We start from the raw sequence: 19,002 nt of genomic DNA on the forward strand, positions 1-19,002 counted from the left end.
CAGCATAAGACAAATAATTGTAATTGAAAATTTTTATTTGCCTAGTATATATGTACAACTATCTAACATCAGTGCTTGTTGCGCTCCACCGTGCGACCCCGATCGAGCAGCTCCCGGAAGGTCTTGATCTCGTGCCGCGGAATGCTCTCCCGGTACTTGGGCTGCATCAGTCCGAAGATGAAGTCCAGCTCCGTCTCCTCGTCGTGTCGGCCCTCCGGCAGCTTGGCCAGCAGGGCCCGCTGCTTGCAGACAAAGGAGTCGATCACCTCGCCGTGGGCCTGCCTCGTCTCGAAGATCTCCATGTAGAGCTGATACGAGGGTTTGGTCGGCGAGAAGTGGTCCCGCAGCAGTTGCAGGGCATCCGGCCAGGTCTTGGCATCCCGGCGCACACCCTTCCACCACATCACGGCAATGCTGTTGAAGAGCAGCGGCAGACCCTTCAGGGCGTCCCTGTCGCTGATGCCCTCCACCTCCTTGTACGTCTCCACGGCGTTGATGAACTCATCCACGGCATCGTGGTCCCGCTGGCCACTGAACCTCACCGCACAGTTGCTGAAGCTGCCCTTTGAGGGCGGCTCCTCCTCTTTGATGGGAGCCAGCGACCGAATGGTTTCGATGAGTATGCGAAATTGCTCGTCGGACATCTGTGTCATCTTGGGGCCGCTGCTCCTGGGCTCTGTTTGGGTTCCCCGAAAAGTAAACAAACAACGGCCGGAAATGGCAGTGCTCCGAGTCCAATATCAGAGCCCCAAAGGCCCCACTCGTCTTGCTGGCAGCGGAGCAACTGGCGTTGAATTTTGCCTGCTCAACGATTTCGCTCGTTGTGAAATTAAAACACATTTCGCTCTTTGACTAAAAGCGTTTCTCGTTCTCCGAGCGGGTTTTATTTTAGTGGGTGAGCATTTTCTCGCTGCCCAGGGGGTTTACCTCTCCTATCTATATTTCGATGTATAGGGTTTTTTTCCTATAGATAATAATTCCAGATAACAGGTGGCTTTCAAACATGTTATTACTTTAATAGATGAAAAAGGAAAAGAAATGGCTTACTTTAAATCATATATATACTATTATATATATATATATGTATATCGGCTTTCTAGTAAAACCTGTTTTTAGTAGTCATCTCTCTTGTTTTGTCATCACAAATTGAAATTTCTGAACTTCACACACAAACATTCAATGACGTCATATAAATAGCGTGGGTTAGGCAAATCGAAAATTGAACTTTTTCAGATTCCAAAGTGCAAATTTTCTGCTGAACGTGACCCCAGGAGTAAGACACATAAATTCATCATAAATCATGAGTGGGGAAATGCATATATAAGCCCTATCTCATATTTTCATGAGTTATACTTTGCCTTTGAGAGAGCCAAATAAATATGATACTTAAATAAATAACAAATGATTTCACTTTCTGAAGAAAAGTGTCTACTAACAAAGCATTCAGTCGATTCTACCAATTAATCATGTAAATTAAAATTAAAATTAAAATTCCAATTTAACCAATGAAATACTTACCCTCGTAAAACAAAATAGGTAAAGTTTAAATCGCATGTCAGTAATTGAGCTATGAGTAATATTGAAGAATTTCAAATGGCAATGTAATGTCCTCATATATAATGTGTAAAAAAGAAAATTGGAAAAAATCGTTACTGTTTTAAAGTTCCACAACCGTTTTCAGTGTTTATTCACTTGATAGAATTTTAAAACAGTAAGAATTTTGATAAAATCAATAAATATACTTAAATAAATTAGTGTTTAGCCACACAATGCGCTGGCGATAATAAAGTGTGCTGTAGAAAATGTATATATAAGAAGAGTTTCTAGAATTTCACATAGCAATGTAATGCAATAAGAGCCCAAGGGTGCGTACAAAGCTGTAGGAAAATGTACCCAAAGACTTAAAGAGTTTCTTCGGAAACACAATAATCAATTAAACATATTGATAACCAGACTTGCCTAGCATTTTTGGGGCTGGTTACCGGCTTTCAAACTGATACCATTATGTGGCCGCGATGATTCACCGGGCGACAATAGCTAGCAACGCAGGCCATGCGCGCTCCTGGGGCTGCTCCTCTCCCACTTTGGCTCTCGCCGAGGCCATGAGTTCCATTCCACAACCGGCGGGTATAAAAGGGGCCCCATGCGGGAGAGCTCCTCAGTTCAACTCAACGGCCGCATTCGCTTCACTGGCTGACTGAACCCCCAGTGTTCTACCACCTAGCCTCACAGAAACCCCACGCAAAATGGCCCAATCCGTGACGATGACCAACGAGCAGCTCCATGAGCTGATCGAAGCGGTGCGACTGTCGGCCACAAGTGCCGCCGGAAGTGCAGCAGCAGCGGGGGGAGCAGACGCCCAGGGTGCCCGGGGCAAGGGCAGCTTCTCGGCGTGCACACACAACTTCGGCGGAACGCGAGATCACGACGTGGTCGAGGAGTTCATCACAAACATCGTGACCTACAAGGAGCTGGAGAACATCAGCGACGAGAACGCCCTCAAGGGCATCTCGCTGCTGTTCTACGGGCTGGCCAGTACCTGGTGGCAGGGCGTCCGCAAGGAGGCCACCACCTGGAACGACGCCCTCGCCCTCATCCGCGAACACTTCTCGCCCACGAAGCCCGCCTACCAGGTCTACATGGAGTTCTTCCAGAGGAAGCAGGAGGACCACGACCACATCGACACCTTTGTGGTCCACAAGCGAGCGCTGCTGGCCCAGCTGCCCAGCGGTCGCCACGACGAGGAGACGGAGCTGGACCTGCTCTACGGCCTGCTGAACATCAAGTACCGCAAGCACATCGCCCGCCAAAGCGTCCGGTCCTTCAAGGACCTCCTGGAGCAGGGTCGCATCATCGAGCACAACAACCAGGAGGACGAGGAGCTGGCCGCCGCGTCGAAGAATGCTCGTGGCTCCAAGCGCACCAACCGCTGCACCTACTGCAGCTTCAGGGGCCACACCTTCGACAATTGCCGCAAGCGCCAGAAGGACCGGCAGGAGGAGAATCAGGAGGAGTAGTTGGCCACACACGTCCACACACAACCCCAGGGGGGCTGGGGCCACCAGCACATGACATCACCAGCGGTGGTTCCGCCCCCACCACACCAAGAGCAACCAGAACTTTTCGTGGCCACACTGGCCGCTCGACGTCGGCGAGAGCCCAACATCCGGAGAGAGAGGGAGCAACAAGTGCGGCGGCAACACCACCAGCAGCAACATGTGCGGCAGCAACACTCCGCCAGCCGCCTCAATCTCCTCCAACTCACTGGCAATGGGCGTGCCGGTAAGCCGCGACCAGCTTCTAAAACCCGTAAAATCACGCTGTTTGTACTACTATTCGTACTACCTCGAGAACGGCTCTACTTTCCTTGTACTTCACGCCGCCCAGTCGGCTGTTTTGGCACAGCGCGCCAGCACCAGCAGCAATTGTTTCAATTGCAACATTGATTTTTTGTATTTACAACTTGAACAAGCAACGCATCGAGAATTACTGGGTGGGGGCGGCTGGGGGTCAGGCATTTCGTCCGGAGAATCGGTCAGTCGCAGTGGAGGAGTGCGGAATTTCAGACCAGAGGCTGCGCCTCGAATTTGAACTTCTTGCTTTGACCATGCGACTCCGAACGGATGTGGCCTGATCCCCAGTCGCCCCCGCATGCCCTGTAGTTCTCACAACCGCCGGCTCCACTTTGTGCCGCTCAGCGAAAGAGTAGCGATAGAGGCCAGGGGAGATGGGATCCGTTTATTGATTCGTCAATTTACGGATCGTGTGTCACCAGTGCCACCCGTATTCGCTGCCTTTTCGCCCGATGCTGGTCCTTTGTGAAGCTGGCAAAAACCCCCCGCCCGGCGATCGCCCACTTAGATCCTTTTGCACGTGACACCGACAGCCCCGAGGGGCGGCGACTCCCACTTCCGGTTGAGGCTTCGGCCGCTTCCGGTTGCGGAAGTCGTGACCCTCGCGATGCCTCTGGTGCGAGTGGAGCTACAGTGGGCGTGAACAGGGCAAAACCAGAATTTCCTCGGAAATTCAAAAACCAACCATTTGACTTTCGTCAATATTTTCCACTAAGAACATAGCACTACGACGGCTCCCGAATCGCCGTCCGTGTGGTTGGCACGTCAAATTGTCACGTTCGGGATCACGGGTGTAGGGCTGTTTAACATTTCACCCCTGCGATTCCGCGACAAGCTTGAGGCACGCCAGTACCCATCAAACCCAAACCTGGGGCTGGGTCTCGTCGCGGCCACGCCCCTCCAGCTGGCACCGACTCTCCCCGCCCCCCAGCGTGCAAAACCAGCCTCTTGTGCAGATGACGTAGGCGCGTACAGCCATCCGACCCGGAACTGGAACTCTTCCGGAACATGGTGGCCAGGCTTGCGACGTGCGCCATCATCTGGAGACTTGGCCACAGGCACACCGAGAGTCTGGCCCGCGATCCTCACAAGAAACCGAGCGTGGGGCCTACTGATGAACGCAAGAGGCTGCGCTGAAGCATAACAAAATGTAAACCATTCAACATGAAAGACTGAATCCAGAAAACCAGTAAACCACAAAAACTAAAAAACCAAAAGAAAACTCTTGCATGTTTTTATTTGTTGGGGAGGGGGATATTTTTTTCAGGAAATACACAACATTACAGAAAAAAAGGGTCACTTTCTACCAATGAAGAATATAAATTACATATTAAAGTGAAAATATATTACAGGAAATTTATTATTTCATAGAAAAACAGGATTAAAATCAACGTACTCCTGCTTATATTTTCAGGTATAGGTATGGAAAATGGTGTTTTAATTTTTTCCTTCAGCAAATACATTTAAAAGTGTGAGGATAAAGAATTGTAATATAGTAGTAGTATAATAGTTCAAAAATTTTTTCTTTTTAAGGAACAGGATTCTAAAATTACAACTTCATCGAAAAGTCCAGTATACCCTATAGCGGAAGGAAGCAATAGGTATTAGCAAAACAAAACATAAACAAGTTATCGATAGACTCCATTCCGGCGGAAATGACAGCCACGACCAAATGTTGCTAAATACTAGATTTAGTATTTTTGATTCAATATTTTTAAAACTGTATTTTCATAAATTTGAAAATATGAACCAACATAATGTAAAGTCCATGGCCAAATTTTATCAAAATTTGCACAACGATGAAAACTTCGGTTCATTGGCTCAACAACTCTCAACATCTAAGATATTTGTCTGTTGTTGTTCGAAAGAGGTTCTATTTTATGTAAAGGGAATGTTAAAAAGACCGCCTACACTAGGATAGATATATAGTTTTGTTTATTTTTTTATAGGTCAGAGCAACCACCGTATTGTTTTGAATTTCGAGCGAGTAGGCCAGGCGTTTTGCGTGACTTGGCGCTAGGCCCAGTTGAGCTGCTGCGAACGGTCACTCTGCCCGAACAATAATATTTCCTAATCAATATACCTGATATCAACAACTGATGCACAAAACACACCGTCTCACCACCGACAGCCAGTACATGGAGGTCGAGGGCTTGCTGCAGGTGAGTGTACGCACTGCGTCCGGAGCAGATTCCGGTGGATCCACAGACGGCTAACACGCCCTTTCTTTTCGCCCCGTCGCTCGACACCGCACCGCACCACTCCGCTCGCCAATCTCCACTCTCCGCCCACTCGAAAAACCTGGCCAAAAACCACGCACACACTCGCGCTCACTCGCACAGGCCATGGACATGCCCACCAGCCACGATCCGGAGGCGGAACTGGAGCCGGAGTCCACGTCGCTGTGCCGCCTGAGCCGCTACAACGTGACCAACCTGTACGACGGCCCGACGGGCGGGGGGTCCTCCCTGACCTCGGGCCGACAGCGCTGCTACACAATGCCGCATGTGCCACCGCCAGCGCCGCCCTCCACCCCCACTCTGCTGACCAACGGGAGCGGCGGCGGGAGCAGCACCTCCGTATCCGTCTCCATTTCGCCCACCTGCTCCACTGGAGGCCATGCCCTGGATGGCCAGAGCCAGAGCCTGAGCCAGAGCCCCTTGAACCACTTCATCTACGTGAAGAACGGCAAGAACCTGCGTCGCGAATCGCGTTGCGTCGACTCGGAGCTGTCCAAGTTGTTCAACGTGGTGTCCATTACAAACCGACTGACGGCCATCAAGAACCGCAGCGGTTCCATTTCGAATTCCAGTGGGATCCTTAATGCCTCGCGCACCATATCGAAGCTTAATGGGGCGACGGCCACCAAGATCTTTAAGATCCATCGGGATCCCAAGGAGTTCCTGCGCGAGACTGATGAGGATTCGGTGTCGGCGCCGGAGTACGACGAGGAGGAGGAGGACACGCGGTTCCGGTTCTTCCGGCGAGCGCGCTACTCGCGAAGGTACAGCACTTCGCGGTCCAGCAGGAAGTTCGCGCGGAAGTTCGCCCGCTTTGAGCACCATGAGCGTATGGAGACCATCGTGGATAGTTTCGATGCGGCCATGAGCTTCAACGATGCAGACACCTGAGAGGCAGGGGTCACGACGACGACTAAGACGACGGCGGCAACAGTTGAGGATGAGGCATGGCAGATGGTCGGCCAACCAATGTGATGAATGTGAATTTCAACTAAATTATTTTAATTGCTACAAACTACTATTATTACGATTATAATTACCGATTATTGAGCTGTTCTCTCCATACGTTTAGTTTCCTTCTACGCCGATTGCCGTGGCCTCCGGGATCCCGGCTCCATTCCCACAATCGATATCGGGTTTGGTTGCGGATCGCGGACGCAGCGCAGGGCACGCATTTAGTTTAAAGCCTAGTTTTACGCCTACGCCTCTGGGGCGGAGCAGGTGCAGCCGACCACACACTGGTTGATTGCTCCTCGAACAGAACGATTCCAATAAATGCACAAAACGTGTTGTATTCGAGAAGAGAGATTAATCGATGTTAGTTTCATTTAAACTTCTGATGTGTAAAGTGTTTTTCCCTTAAAATTATAATTTAGTTATTCCTTTTTGTGTTTTTCTGTAATGTTATGATGGAACTCTTACTGAATCCCTTGCAATATGTAGTTTTACCGAATATACATTTATTTAATACAAAATATCGTGTACGGTTTACCCTGCTGTCTTTATTAACTTTTTTTACAGACACATTTCAGGTTATTTTAGTTTTCTGTCACTTTAAATTCGGCAACATCAACCAACTCTAGACAATTAGGGAGCAATGCGTACGGCGAAAGTCTCTCAGACTTGCCGGTGGAAGCTGTTAGAGTATTATGACTCTGTCGCAAGTCTAATGGGGTCTTTATTAACAAGTACCTATGACTATGCAGTTCCGAGAACCTATTTTCGCTTTTGAAGCAAAAAAAAAACAACATTTGTAACAACTAGATGGTCTTAATCTAATACGAGCAACTCTCGGCGTTTAAACACGTTTCGAGAAGAAATACGCCGTGAGATTCTCCTCCAGCGTCTGGGGATCGGTAACTGGCATGCGGCATGCTCGCTCGTGGCAAACGTATACCGTAGTCTTTCCTCCGACCATCTTAAACTTGGTTTGCAAGCGCTGGTTGGAGGCTTCTTCCGGATTCGATGGATCCACATGCACGATGATCATACTCGGTATGTAGAACTTGCGGCAGATCTCTACGAATCGCTGGGTGTCGGGAGAATCCGGTCCCACGACTGCCACCAGATCCAGGCCGTTTTCGTGCATCAGCAGAGCGGACAACATCTCTGGGAGAGCATGACCAAACGGCGAGACGTCGGCAAAGAAGTTCAACAGCTGTCCGGCCCTCTCAAGATAGGAATTCTCGTCGTAGTAATGTCCCAAAAGGACAAGATTCCGGGCGGATACACTGTTACCACAAGGCTCGGCCCCATCGTGGTCTTCAAAAATAAACTAAAGAGTAAATTTGATATTAAAAGCTAAAAGCAGATTCCGCTTACCTTCCTTGAGCCGCACAATAACGTTGGGTGAATCCTGCTGCGAGAAGAAGTACGCCCCATTTCGATCGTCCCAGAAGAGCCTATCTTGTGTGTCCTGCAGCTCCCTGGCCCAATGCAAGGCGCTTACGTCCAGTGTTGCCTTGTAGTAGTCCAGCAAGCCCTTGATGAGGAACGCATAGTCATCTAGAAAGCCATCGATTTGGGTTCTAGAAGCGGCAGGGAATTGTAATTGTAAGTAAAAGTTTATATAACTAAGAATGTATACAAAAGAATGTATATAAAAAAGGATTTCAAACTCACTCATTGTTCTCCAGGGTTTCGTCGCCAACAGCCACACCATAGCAAGAACGGATGAGTAGCTTTTTTTCCGGATCATACATCTCCTTTCGCAGAAAGCCGAGAAGATCCTTGGCCGTCTGCATGTACTGTTCCCGATTGGCGGTGTAGCAATTGCCTATCTTGCAGAGTCCAGACAACACTAGGCCATTCCAGGCGCATATAATTTTCGTGTCCAGGTGCGGACGCGGTCGCTGATCCCGCAACACGTGAAGGATATCGTTGGCTGTGGCTAGCAGCTTCTTGAACTGTTCCGCCTCCAAGCTGAAGTTGGCACAGGTCTGCTCCTCCGATCCTCGCACGATGAGAATGTTCTTGCCAGTAAGGTGACCATGGGGATCACTGTAGGTTGGTACGTTACCCAGCGACTTTAGACCGTAGTGGAAAGCATAAATCTCGAATGCGCGTTCAGGCGAAATGTCGTCAAAACGCTGGGCCTGATCCTTGAAGGCAGCTTCAATCTCGTTCCAGGTCCAGGCGTAAAAAGCTCCTTCCACCTTCACCTTGTCTTCGTGGGTGGGCAACGAATCCGCATCCTCGCCAGCATAGAAGCCTCCCAAAGGATGTCTTAGGTCCTTGACCAAATACTTGTATATCTTGTCTGCGTACTCCATAAAGGTTTCGTTTCGGGTCACCTTGTAAGCATTGGCAAAGGCCGCCATTAGCTGGCCCTGATCATAGAGCATCTTTTCGAAGTGGACGTTGTGCCAATCCTGCGTGGTGGCGTAGCGGGCAAAGCCTCCAAAAATGTGGTCATTAATGCCGCCCTTTCCAATGTGATCCAGCGTTTCAATCACCATGTCCAGCACATCCAAATCCTTGGTGACGAGATAGCCGTGGAAAAGAAAGTTTAGCCGCGGAACCTCCGGAAACTTGGGCTCCGAACCGAAACCGCCATGGGTCTGGTCGAATCGCTGCTTATGGACGTTGATGCCTTCTCTTAGCTTTTGCATAGCACTTCCTGCTCCAAATGCTGCATCAGACACAGCTGCAGCACCCTGGCTCTTCTGCAGAGCACTGATCAAAGTGGATCCGGCCGTTACAAGGGATTCCCTATCGGTTTCCCACTTCTTAGCAATGGACCTCAAAACTGTGTCGAAGGAGGGCATCCCATAGCGGGATTTCGGCGGGAAGTAGGTTCCCGCCACAATTGGAGCCAAGTCGGGAGTTAACCACACGCTCATTGGCCATCCACCGCTGCCCTTGGTCATCAGCAGGAACTGCATGTAGACCTTGTCGATGTCCGGTCGCTCCTCCCGATCCACCTTGATGTTCACAAAGTGCTCGTTCATAATGGCCGCCGTTTCGTGACTCTCGAAGGATTCGTGCTCCATAACATGGCACCAGTGACAGGTGGAGTAGCCCACGGAGAGGAAGATGAGCTTGTTCTCGCTCCGCGCTTTCTCAAAAGCCTCCTCGCCCCAGGGATACCTGAAAAGAGCACATATCGTATCAGTACTCTATAGTGATTTTAACCAGTCTTGTTACAAACACGTTTATATAACAAAAAGAAAAGGAATCGAGTTGAAAAATGTAAATTTAAGGGTATAAAAACAAGTTGTGAGAGCTATTTAAGCTGGTTTGAGGCATACACAGTATTGTTATTGTAGCTCTTGGGCTGTTTGTATCACTCTGGTTTCTTATCACACGTGACTTAAGGTCAAGTGACCTTAATTTCCTACTCACCAGTCAACTGGATTGTGGGCATGCTGCAGAAGATACGGCGACTTGGAGGCGACCAAGCGATTGCCCTGCTTGGGAGACTCCTCCTTCGCTGCCTGCACCTTGGCGGTCTCTTCCTTGGATGCTTCTCCTCCGGTGGCCATTCTCCTGAAACTCTGGCTGCGTCGCACAAAAGCAAACGGAAAACGATTAGAACAGGTGGTTGATAAGGCGTGCGACACCTACTTGCTCACTGGACGACTACGACTACCACAACCGATGTCCGGGAGGCGCAGGTTCCGACGCACCGATTCCGACGGCGATGTATCTGTTTGGAGTTTCAAGGTCGTGTGCAGAGAGCTTCGTATCCAGGGGAAGAGCGGTCTGACCCTGAACATAGCAAACGAATCGGGATTCACGGGGCTTGCGCTTTGCTTTCACTTCCGACCTCGTCTCGTCCAGTGCCAATAAAACTGCAACGTGTGCTGGAATTGACCAATGTTTTTAATTTTGTTTTGCATATCGGCTGTGGAGGTGGGACGAGTGCCGATGTGTGTTCGATACTATCGAGCGGCAAACATCGATTGTACTCAGTTCAAAATTGTTTGAGAAGTTGTATCTTTTCCCGAAATTTGTTATTACATAATTTAAAGGTAATAGTTAGACTGGCTAAACCATTTTTAAAACTGCCTTTAAAACCTATTACTCATAGGTACGGTTGCCTTTAGTCAAAATACATAAAGTCAAGTAGTTTACTAAACATTTTTTCTTTTCTCTCCATGCTTTTTTTAATAAATATTTCCACAAAATCGATAAGATAATAAAAGTTTGGATTGTTTTTTAACTGGCAGCCGTGTCGTACTATTATTACTCCATACCAAATACAAAACTTTCCCATTGCTTCACTTGAATATGATGGTAAAAAGGCTTCCAACAAAATTTGAACTTTAAGATCAAATCTGAAGAAAAGGTTAAATTTAATGTATAAAGTTTATTTTTGTTTTGATAATTTACACAAAATCGATAAGTTAATAAAAGTTAGGATTACTTTTTAACTGCCAAAAGTGTCGTACAAGCAATTTTTAAAGAAAATTTTCTTACTATTGAGGACTAAAAAATCTAAAAACCATCTTTAAAAATCTTCTTTAACCATGCAAAACAAACATTTTTCATATTTATATACCCTTGCAGAGGTTATAATGATTTCAGTCAGAAGTTTGCAACCCAGTGAAAAAGACGTTTCCGACCCCTTAATGTATATATATTTTTGATTAGCTTCAATAGACGATTCGATCTAGCCGTGTCCGTTGTCTGTCCGTTTCTAACCAAACTAATCTCTCGGTTGTAAAGCTATCGGGCTGAAACTTTCCCAAAAGTCTTCTTTCTATTGCAGGTAGTATATAAGTCGGAACCAGCCGGATCGGAAAAAAATTATATCTTCAGTATTTTAACATATAACCTTCTAATCTTAAAAATAACGTTTTTTAATTAGTTCTGAATTTTAAATTAAATTTTATCAAAATCGGACGACTATATCATATAGCTGCCATATGAACGATCGGAAAATTAGTGGTAAAGCAATATGAAAAAATTATATCTTTGGTGTTTTTAACCATATAACCTCCTACGCTTGGAAATAACATTTTTTATTGGTTTTGAATTTCGAATTAAATTGTATCAAAATCGGTCGACTGCCATGGAAACGATCGCAAAATTAGTCGGAAAATATAAAAAAAAAAGGAAGGATGTTAGCTTCGACAAGCCGAAGTTTGTATACCCTTGCAGTTAAAAGAAATAATCAACTTTAGTAACACCATGTACAATTTTTAAGGATTGTTGCTGACTTCAGTGATATTAAAAATAAATTATTTCATTCTTTTTTTTAGACCATTTTTTGACATCTGTATGTTAGAGTAGTCCGACTTTAATTGAATTCGAAATTCTTAAAAATTGAAAAAATGTTATTTCCAAGCCTAGAAGGTTATCGTCATTTATGTCCTCCCGACCACTTTGAAAACGTTGAAACCACTCGTGCACTCTGCTACGGGATAGGCAATCATCGCCATAAACTTTTTTCATCAATTGAAACGTTTCGGTAATGGTTTACCAATTTTAGAACAAAATTTAATGTTAGCTCTTTGTTCGAAGTTCATTTTCGCACCGATGACTAAAACATACTGACACTTAAAACGCCATAATCTCACTTCCAATGTCATGACATTTTTAATGGAAGTCGATTCGAACGCACCAGTTGACATATAGATGGCGCCAGTAGAGGGCGCCAGATTAAAAAAGTCTTGTTTACTTTGGAACTCACCTTGTATTACTTCTGTAGTATTACCATATATTTCAAAAGTCAAACGCATTAATCTATCGGATCAAATATATCACCGTTATCGATAGTCCCGTGATGGTTTTTCAGCTGCGCGCGCTGCGGTCACATTATCGAGGCATTTTTCGTCATTTCCCTGCGTAATTTTTTCGTATAATTCGATTAAACATAAATAAATAAACGCAATTATAAATATATGAAACAGTAATCGATGTAAGTAAAGTATATGAAGGCAATAGCAAAGTCGCCGCGTTGAAAGTAAAATCACCCATCGAAATGGATTTTTCGCAACTGTGTAATGAGCCACTGGGAGAAATGATATAGGAAAAAAGTGACATTTATGCGAGGCACTGCCAGTGGCATAGTGTTAGTGCGCGCGTTATGCACCGAGTTGAGTGCTCGAAATCGCCAAAAACTAAGATCTGTGCGCGATATTTGTCCTTTTCCCCATTTTGCATATTGACTTTGGGACACTTCTTTCTCTTGGCCCCTCTCTCTATCCAAGATGGCCGTCGTAACAGTATTTTCGTTCGAACCGTTGTTGTTATTGTGCTGGCTTTGTGTTTGTTATTGAAAAGAAAATGGGGAAAACAAGCGAAAGAGTTATGCAAATTATGCACAGTACATAGAGAGTGTGTTGAACAAAAAGCGGATCAGTAAATAAGTGGAGAAATAAACAGCGATTGCATTTTTTACAACCACCAGAAAACGATGACACATCGCGTGCGTTGGTGTGCGTGCCCGTGTGTGTGTGTGTGTGTGTGTGTGCGAGTGTCTCGATTCGCGCATGTGTTGGAGTCCTCCCCCTCGCCAAAAGCAGAATTGATCGATTTTTAGCCAAGTCCCCGATTCCTTGCATATTTTCCACATCCACTCCCCCTATGGAGCGACCGCCCAACACCTATACCTATTATGGCTGGCTAGGAGAATAGCCCAAACCAGTTCTGCCAATGCACAAGAAATCTCGTTTTATTGTTGTTCTTGTCTTTTACAGTTGTTCCGTTTTGGTTTGGGCTTTTTTACTGCGGCATGGCATTCTTTTAGGTATTCAAGACCCGTTGCGATTTCCCAGAATGTGTGTGGAAAGCGCTCCTGACACTGCAAATTGTTTCTATTATCTGGCGAGCTTTTTGCACGTTCCCAGCAGTGGGTTAAAGTGAAGCGGAAAAAATTCCACCTTTTAACTGTTTAGTCCCTGCTTTAGCAGCCCGGCGTGGGGTTAAAGCTGGAGTTCAAAGCTTTCGGCTATTGTTTTCTTTCCCTTTCCCTCTCTCTTTGCACTTGAAATTGCATTGCAATTGCATTTGCTCGGCGCGTGAGTGTGTGTTAATCAATGAAACACGCAAATAAACAAGCAAAGGCAAGTGCAAGGTCTGTTTGCCAGAGCGGGAGAGAGAGAATGGCGAAAAGGGTGAGTGAGTGGAAGAGCTAGATCCCAGTGGCATCCTTAAATTTCACGTGTGTGTGTGTGTGGGAGAGGAGTGCAGCCCTGGTCTATGCCCCCTCCCCCTGCCAACTGTCTCGCTCTCACGCCCACGCGAGAGCATTTAAAATGCAAATATTAAATAAGCTTGGGCAAGTGCAACAATGAGAACCGCATTTTTTGTAAACTGATTTAGTAACATTTCTGGCAAAGCGTGCGACCCGAAACGCCCCCTTCTTATTGTTATTTTTCCCTTGTGGCACACACACACCCACACAGCTTTACGGTTACAATGCGCATGTGTTGGTGCTTCGGAATGCCTGGTTGCCACAACACAAACGCCGTTGACTCCGTTCGCCACTCGTGGGGTTAAGGGGACCCCATCTTAACCCCCAACCGCCCACGCTCCACTTTTCCGTTTGTGACGCGTTTGCAACGCTTTTCATTGATTTTCCTGGGATATATTTAGATGCGCAGTTAGCGGCCAGGCAAACATCCACCTACAATATGTGAATGATGAGCGCAGAGTGCTCCCGTACAGCTGATAAGGCGTGGAGTAGAGGAGTCCAGGTCCAAGTCTCGCCTGGCCGCATGACTCACGGTTATATTGGGTTTGAGTGCCGGTCCCCAACCCGTTTGGTCAGTTTTGCTTTTGCCATTTTTGCTAGTTCAAAAAAATCGTTAAATATCATTTGGCCAAAAATAATTTGAAAACGTCATTTCCTAGTGCGCTGATGTGTGTTGTGTGGCCTCTACAGTTGGGGCCAAGATTATGGATTTGAAATCGAGCTTTGGAATTTATACCTGCAATATTTTCGGTGCTTTAGCGTAAAAAAATAAACAATTTCAGCATAGATCTTTATTAAAAAATATTTCTTTCTTCATAATTTTCATTCTGAATTAGGTATTTTATATAATTTTAGCAAGAACAGAAAAATTAAGAAATATTTGTGAGTCACAATAGATTGAGTTTAATTTCGTGGGGGCTTTTTTTCTTGGAAAGCAATAATTGCATGTGTATCTGGTAAGCAAAACATCTCAAATTAAAAAAAAGTTTTCGGAATGCTGTACGGATATGAACAGCAATTGGTTTTGGCTATCTTTATGCCCATAACAATCAAATTACTTTTCTTTAAAGCATTAATAGGAGGTGGTAATTATAGAATATGGTTTTTTATGTTTCAGACCATTCAATTAAGCATTCCATGAAGAATTCAAAACTTATGTTCTAAGAACTTTGCATTTGCTAATTCTTTTAATTGTTGAGTGTGACTCTCATTAGCTTGAATGGTGTAACAAAACAGCAATTGTATACAAACAAAGTTTTAAAATATCTACTAAGACAACTTGGTGCTAGCATTTCTCCCGCTGCTGTCTGTGTCTGTTCTGCTCCTCCGCTCGCACGCTCTTCGGCAGCCTTATTTACCTATAAGAAGTTGCTTGAACCGCCGTTAAGTCCGGCTAATTGGCTTTGCTTTACCTTGCCCAGCGTCGTTTTACTATTAGTTGGCAACGCGTTCGTCGTTATCAAGTGCGCAGATATGCGTTCGCTTTGCTTTCCGATTGCGGCTTTATTGCCTGTCATACACCTGTGATTTGCCCACCTTGAGTTGATTGAATAGGTCTCGCACACACACACTAGTTTGTAGGCATAGAAAACCCGCCGCTGCTGCGTTGTTTCTGCCTAATTCCATTTGGAGGCTTAGGTTTTCGCGATTGGCGATCGACCCTTGAACCCATTGATGACGAGTGCAGTTTGATTGTAGGGCTGTTGGCTCTGAGCTTTACCAGCTTTTCGATTATTATTTTCTGGCCAATTATTCGAGCTACGAGCAACACAAAAAATGTGTGCCAGAAACCCAAGACGATGATAATGATGATGCTCCGCTTTGGGTTTGAAAAAAAGACTATAAAACAATATAATGACTAGACGAAAGATGAGCATAGGAAACCCAAATACTGTTGCCAAAAACAAAAACCCAAGAAAATGTGGGTGACTTGCCCTCCATGAGAATTCAAACGAAACCCGCTGGCATTTTTGGCATTTAACTTTTGCGAAACCAATTTCCTGTCTTCAACGCAGCAATTCATCATACAGTGAAACATCAATAGACGATTTTTAGATGGATTAAGAGAATTGTAGTTAAAGGATAAAATATTTGTAATACACCAAAGTGAACGTTAGAAACAAATTTAATTACCATTCCAATAGCTTGAATTTTTAAAAAGATGAGATTTATTAACTATTTGTACATTTCCCATTGCAGAATTGCACGAACTGAAGCCGGTGAAACGAATCAAACGAGAGCAGTGCAAAACAAGCCAAATCGGAAAACAGTATGAAAATGGTGTTGTCGCAGCGGCAGCGCGAGGAGCTGTAAGTTCTAGATTACATCAAATCACTAGTCCGCAATCTAATCTTTATGATACTTTTCTAGTAACCAAGCGATTGCCGATTACCTGGGCTCAAATGGCTACGCCGACTCATTGGAGACCTTCCGCAAGGAGGCCGATCTCAGCACAGAAGCGGAAAAGAAGTTTGGCGGACTGCTGGAGAAGAAGTGGACGTCCGTCATCCGGCTGCAGAAGAAGGTGATGGAGCTAGAGGCTAAGCTGACCGAGGCTGAGAAGGAGGTCATCGAGGGTGCGCCTACAAAGAACAAACGGACGCCCGGCGAGTGGATACCCCGGCCGCCAGAGAAATTCTCCCTCACGGGTCATCGGGCCAGCATAACGAGGGTAGGCTTTTGGCATCCCAAGGATAATCAGTAGGGCAATCTTAGAATGACTGTGTTATACATTATTCTAGGTCATATTTCATCCCATTTTCGGTCTAATGGTTTCCGCTTCTGAAGATGCCACCATTAAGATTTGGGACTTTGAAACTGGCGAGTACGAGCGCAGTCTCAAGGGGCACACAGACTCGGTGCAGGATGTGGCCTTCGATGCGCAGGGCAAGCTTCTGGGTAGGCACCACTTATATTTAGCAACTTACTAAACCCAACTAATGTTCCTTCCTTTTCTACAGCTTCCTGCAGCGCGGACTTGTCCATCAAATTGTGGGATTTCCAGCAGAGCTACGAGTGTGTCAAAACCATGCATGGTCACGATCACAATGTCTCGTCGGTGGCCTTTGTGCCCGCCGGAGACTACGTACTGTCCGCATCTCGAGACCGCACCATCAAAATGTGGGAGGTGGCCACAGGGTGAGTTGAGACGGCTAGCATTGACCTAAAAGGATAACTGAGCAACCTGTTGATTTCTCCTGCATACAGCTATTGTGTGAAAACCTACACAGGCCACAGAGAGTGGGTGCGAATGGTGCGAGTGCACATTGAAGGCAGCATCTTTGCCACATGCTCAAATGATCAGACAATACGTGTTTGGTTGACGAATTCAAAAGACTGCAAGGTGAGCACGGCGGGGTGAAGCCTTAGCTGGCGATTGAGACTCACTTTGGTTTGGTTATCCACCCTGCAGGTTGAATTACGCGATCATGAGCATACCGTGGAGTGCATTGCCTGGGCGCCGGAAGCCGCAGCCTCGGCGATAAACGAGGCAGCCGGAGCGGACAACAAGAAGGGCCACCACCAGGGCCCGTTCCTGGCCTCCGGCTCTCGCGACAAGACCATTCGCATTTGGGACGTGAGCGTCGGCCTCTGCCTGCTCACGCTGAGCGGCCATGACAACTGGGTGCGTGGCCTGGCATTCCATCCGGGCGGCAAGTATCTGGTCTCGGCCAGCGACGACAAGACCATCCGAGTCTGGGACTTGCGCAACAAGCGATGCATGAAGACGCTATACGCGCATCAGCATTTCTGCACCTCCATAGGTGGGTCCTCAAATTAGTCTCTTTATATCTAACATATTTTAATCCCTTTTTTTGCCTTTCAGATTTTCACAAAGCGCATCCGTACGTTATTAGCGGTAGCGTAGATCAAACTGTTAAGGTCTGGGAATGTCGTTAGAATAGAGGATAACTCGTCAAGGGTTCTGCTTACTTCTCAATTTAAACATAAATAAAGCTAATATATTAAATCACATACCCACACACCACCACGCCCACACACTCGAGCAGTCTCAGCAATCGCAACCTCCGCGGAAGTTTATTTTCCAGACGCTTTCTGTGTCAGCGTCCGACAGCAAAATGAACATAATTGTATTTTAAAACTGAATGAAACTGGCGAAAACGAATTATTTATTTATTTGTACGACCCTCTAACTAAACTAACTACCTACCTACCTACTATATACAAAGTACATATACATTAATGCCTAAAAATATACCTACCTACGAGTATCGTTTAAAGTTAAAGCCCGCTCCCTTGTAACCCAGCACACGGCTCGCTAAGCAAAACAGGCATGCGAACTAGAGTTTCTCAAAGAATTCGATCAGAATGGAGAGTGTTTACAATGGTAAAGCGCGATTCATTCGACAGCTAGTTGTTGCAGTTGGCACAGTAATGTTTTTCCATCCACAAAATGTACCCGAGCACACGCACTCACTCGAGGAATTCAATGACGTTGACGTGTTTAAGTGTTTGCAAACTAAGCATAATAGTAGCTAAATTCGCTGAAGAAAATACATAAGTAAGAGAAAGTATTTCGACAACTTGGAAAACTTGTACTCACAAAGAGAAGTTTGTTATTGAGAATTACTTGAGCACATGCTTTTTACCATAATTGAGGTAGTTTTTACTATAACAACAGTTTGCTTCCTTTTTTACCGTACTCACTTTGCCCAAGTCCTGTTTTGTGTTCTTTTTCGCGAAAGGATCTTCAACAAAAACAAACACCTTTCAAATCGCTTACAAGTTTAAGTTGGCTTTAAGTTCAAAATATAATTTACGTTTACGGTTTACATAGTAGAAAAATGCTGCAAATTTACTTGTAATTGTTTATTTAAGAGCAACGGCAAAAAATTATACCTATATATAAATATAATATAAATAATTATTTGTGGAAAAGCAAACAATCGTATAGATGTATCAAGAAAAAAAAACCGAAAAATCCAGCAATTAGAAGAACAGAATTCTTGGATTCAAAGAAATCAGATTAATGGAAACAATAAAATTTTGCTTCTTCAAGAAACCAAACAAAAATTGTTTATGCCCAGAATTTGAGCAGTGGTTTTGTGTCAAGGGTATAATCAAAGTCTTGACTATGTATTGCCTTCGATGTCAAATTTTGAAAGCATTTATTGTACTCGCAAATGCAACATTTGATGCACCCTATTGATATAAGAAAAAAATGCGCACTAAAGCCATGAAAACTCAATGCGATTCGCAAACTGCTTTGTCTCAACCAAACTGCTTTAGTACGATGGCCTCAGCT

At 45.5% G+C, this 19,002-nt stretch overlaps 5 protein-coding genes across 5 annotated transcripts; 3 read left to right on the plus strand and 2 right to left on the minus strand.

Moving 5' to 3' along the window:
• Positions 1-17: 17 nt before the first annotated feature.
• On the minus strand, positions 18-802 carry LOC108022257 (activity-regulated cytoskeleton associated protein 2). Its single transcript, XM_017091116.3, has one exon. The coding sequence runs from the start codon at positions 651-653 to the stop codon at positions 69-71; it is 585 nt and encodes a 194-aa protein (XP_016946605.1). The 5' UTR covers positions 654-802; the 3' UTR covers positions 18-68.
• A 1,357-nt stretch (positions 803-2,159) lies between these two features.
• LOC108022968 (activity-regulated cytoskeleton associated protein 1) lies at positions 2,160-4,575 on the plus strand. Its single transcript, XM_017092193.3, has one exon. The coding sequence runs from the start codon at positions 2,247-2,249 to the stop codon at positions 3,015-3,017; it is 771 nt and encodes a 256-aa protein (XP_016947682.1). The 5' UTR covers positions 2,160-2,246; the 3' UTR covers positions 3,018-4,575.
• Positions 4,576-5,354: 779 nt separating this feature from the next.
• Positions 5,355-6,905, plus strand: LOC108022878 (uncharacterized). Its single transcript, XM_017092073.3, has 2 exons — positions 5,355-5,515; positions 5,696-6,905. The coding sequence occupies exons 1-2, from the start codon at positions 5,453-5,455 to the stop codon at positions 6,482-6,484; spliced, it is 852 nt and encodes a 283-aa protein (XP_016947562.1). The 5' UTR covers positions 5,355-5,452; the 3' UTR covers positions 6,485-6,905.
• A 170-nt stretch (positions 6,906-7,075) lies between these two features.
• LOC108022877 (spermatogenesis-associated protein 20) lies at positions 7,076-10,449 on the minus strand. The gene is made up of 5 exons (XM_017092072.3): positions 10,160-10,449; positions 9,938-10,093; positions 8,216-9,682; positions 7,916-8,121; positions 7,076-7,855 (listed from the first exon to the last, which is right to left on the minus strand). The coding sequence occupies exons 1-5, from the start codon at positions 10,309-10,311 to the stop codon at positions 7,392-7,394; spliced, it is 2,445 nt and encodes an 814-aa protein (XP_016947561.1). The 5' UTR covers positions 10,312-10,449; the 3' UTR covers positions 7,076-7,391.
• A 1,866-nt stretch (positions 10,450-12,315) lies between these two features.
• LOC108022820 (lissencephaly-1 homolog) lies at positions 12,316-17,983 on the plus strand. The gene is made up of 8 exons (XM_017091961.3): positions 12,316-12,458; positions 15,936-16,045; positions 16,107-16,407; positions 16,478-16,634; positions 16,697-16,874; positions 16,944-17,079; positions 17,149-17,500; positions 17,563-17,983. Exons 2-8 carry the CDS (start codon positions 16,008-16,010, stop codon positions 17,634-17,636), a joined length of 1,236 nt encoding a protein of 411 aa, XP_016947450.1. The 5' UTR covers positions 12,316-12,458; positions 15,936-16,007; the 3' UTR covers positions 17,637-17,983.
• Positions 17,984-19,002: the final 1,019 nt, after the last annotated feature.

The sequence above is a fragment of the Drosophila biarmipes genome, chromosome 2R (genome assembly GCF_025231255.1).
Source record: "Drosophila biarmipes strain raj3 chromosome 2R, RU_DBia_V1.1, whole genome shotgun sequence".
Lineage (NCBI taxonomy): Eukaryota > Metazoa > Arthropoda > Insecta > Diptera > Drosophilidae > Drosophila > Drosophila biarmipes.

Coding starts and splice junctions, on each gene's coding strand:
- LOC108022257 (XM_017091116.3), bottom strand. CDS start 653: ATGACACAGATGTCCGACGAGCAATTTCGCATACTCATCGAAACCATT.
- LOC108022968 (XM_017092193.3), top strand. CDS start 2,247: ATGGCCCAATCCGTGACGATGACCAACGAGCAGCTCCATGAGCTGATC.
- LOC108022878 (XM_017092073.3), top strand. CDS start 5,453: ATGCACAAAACACACCGTCTCACCACCGACAGCCAGTACATGGAGGTC. Junction 5,516..5,695: donor AGGTCGAGGGCTTGCTGCAG/GTGAGTGTACGC, acceptor TCACTCGCACAG/GCCATGGACATGCCCACCAG.
- LOC108022877 (XM_017092072.3), bottom strand. CDS start 10,311: ATGTTCAGGGTCAGACCGCTCTTCCCCTGGATACGAAGCTCTCTGCAC. Junction 8,122..8,215: donor GAAACCCTGGAGAACAATGA/GTGAGTTTGAAA, acceptor TGCCGCTTCTAG/AACCCAAATCGATGGCTTTC. Junction 7,856..7,915: donor TATTGTGCGGCTCAAGGAAG/GTAAGCGGAATC, acceptor TTATTTTTGAAG/ACCACGATGGGGCCGAGCCT.
- LOC108022820 (XM_017091961.3), top strand. CDS start 16,008: ATGAAAATGGTGTTGTCGCAGCGGCAGCGCGAGGAGCT. Junction 16,635..16,696: donor TGCGCAGGGCAAGCTTCTGG/GTAGGCACCACT, acceptor CCTTTTCTACAG/CTTCCTGCAGCGCGGACTTG. Junction 17,501..17,562: donor GCATTTCTGCACCTCCATAG/GTGGGTCCTCAA, acceptor TTTGCCTTTCAG/ATTTTCACAAAGCGCATCCG.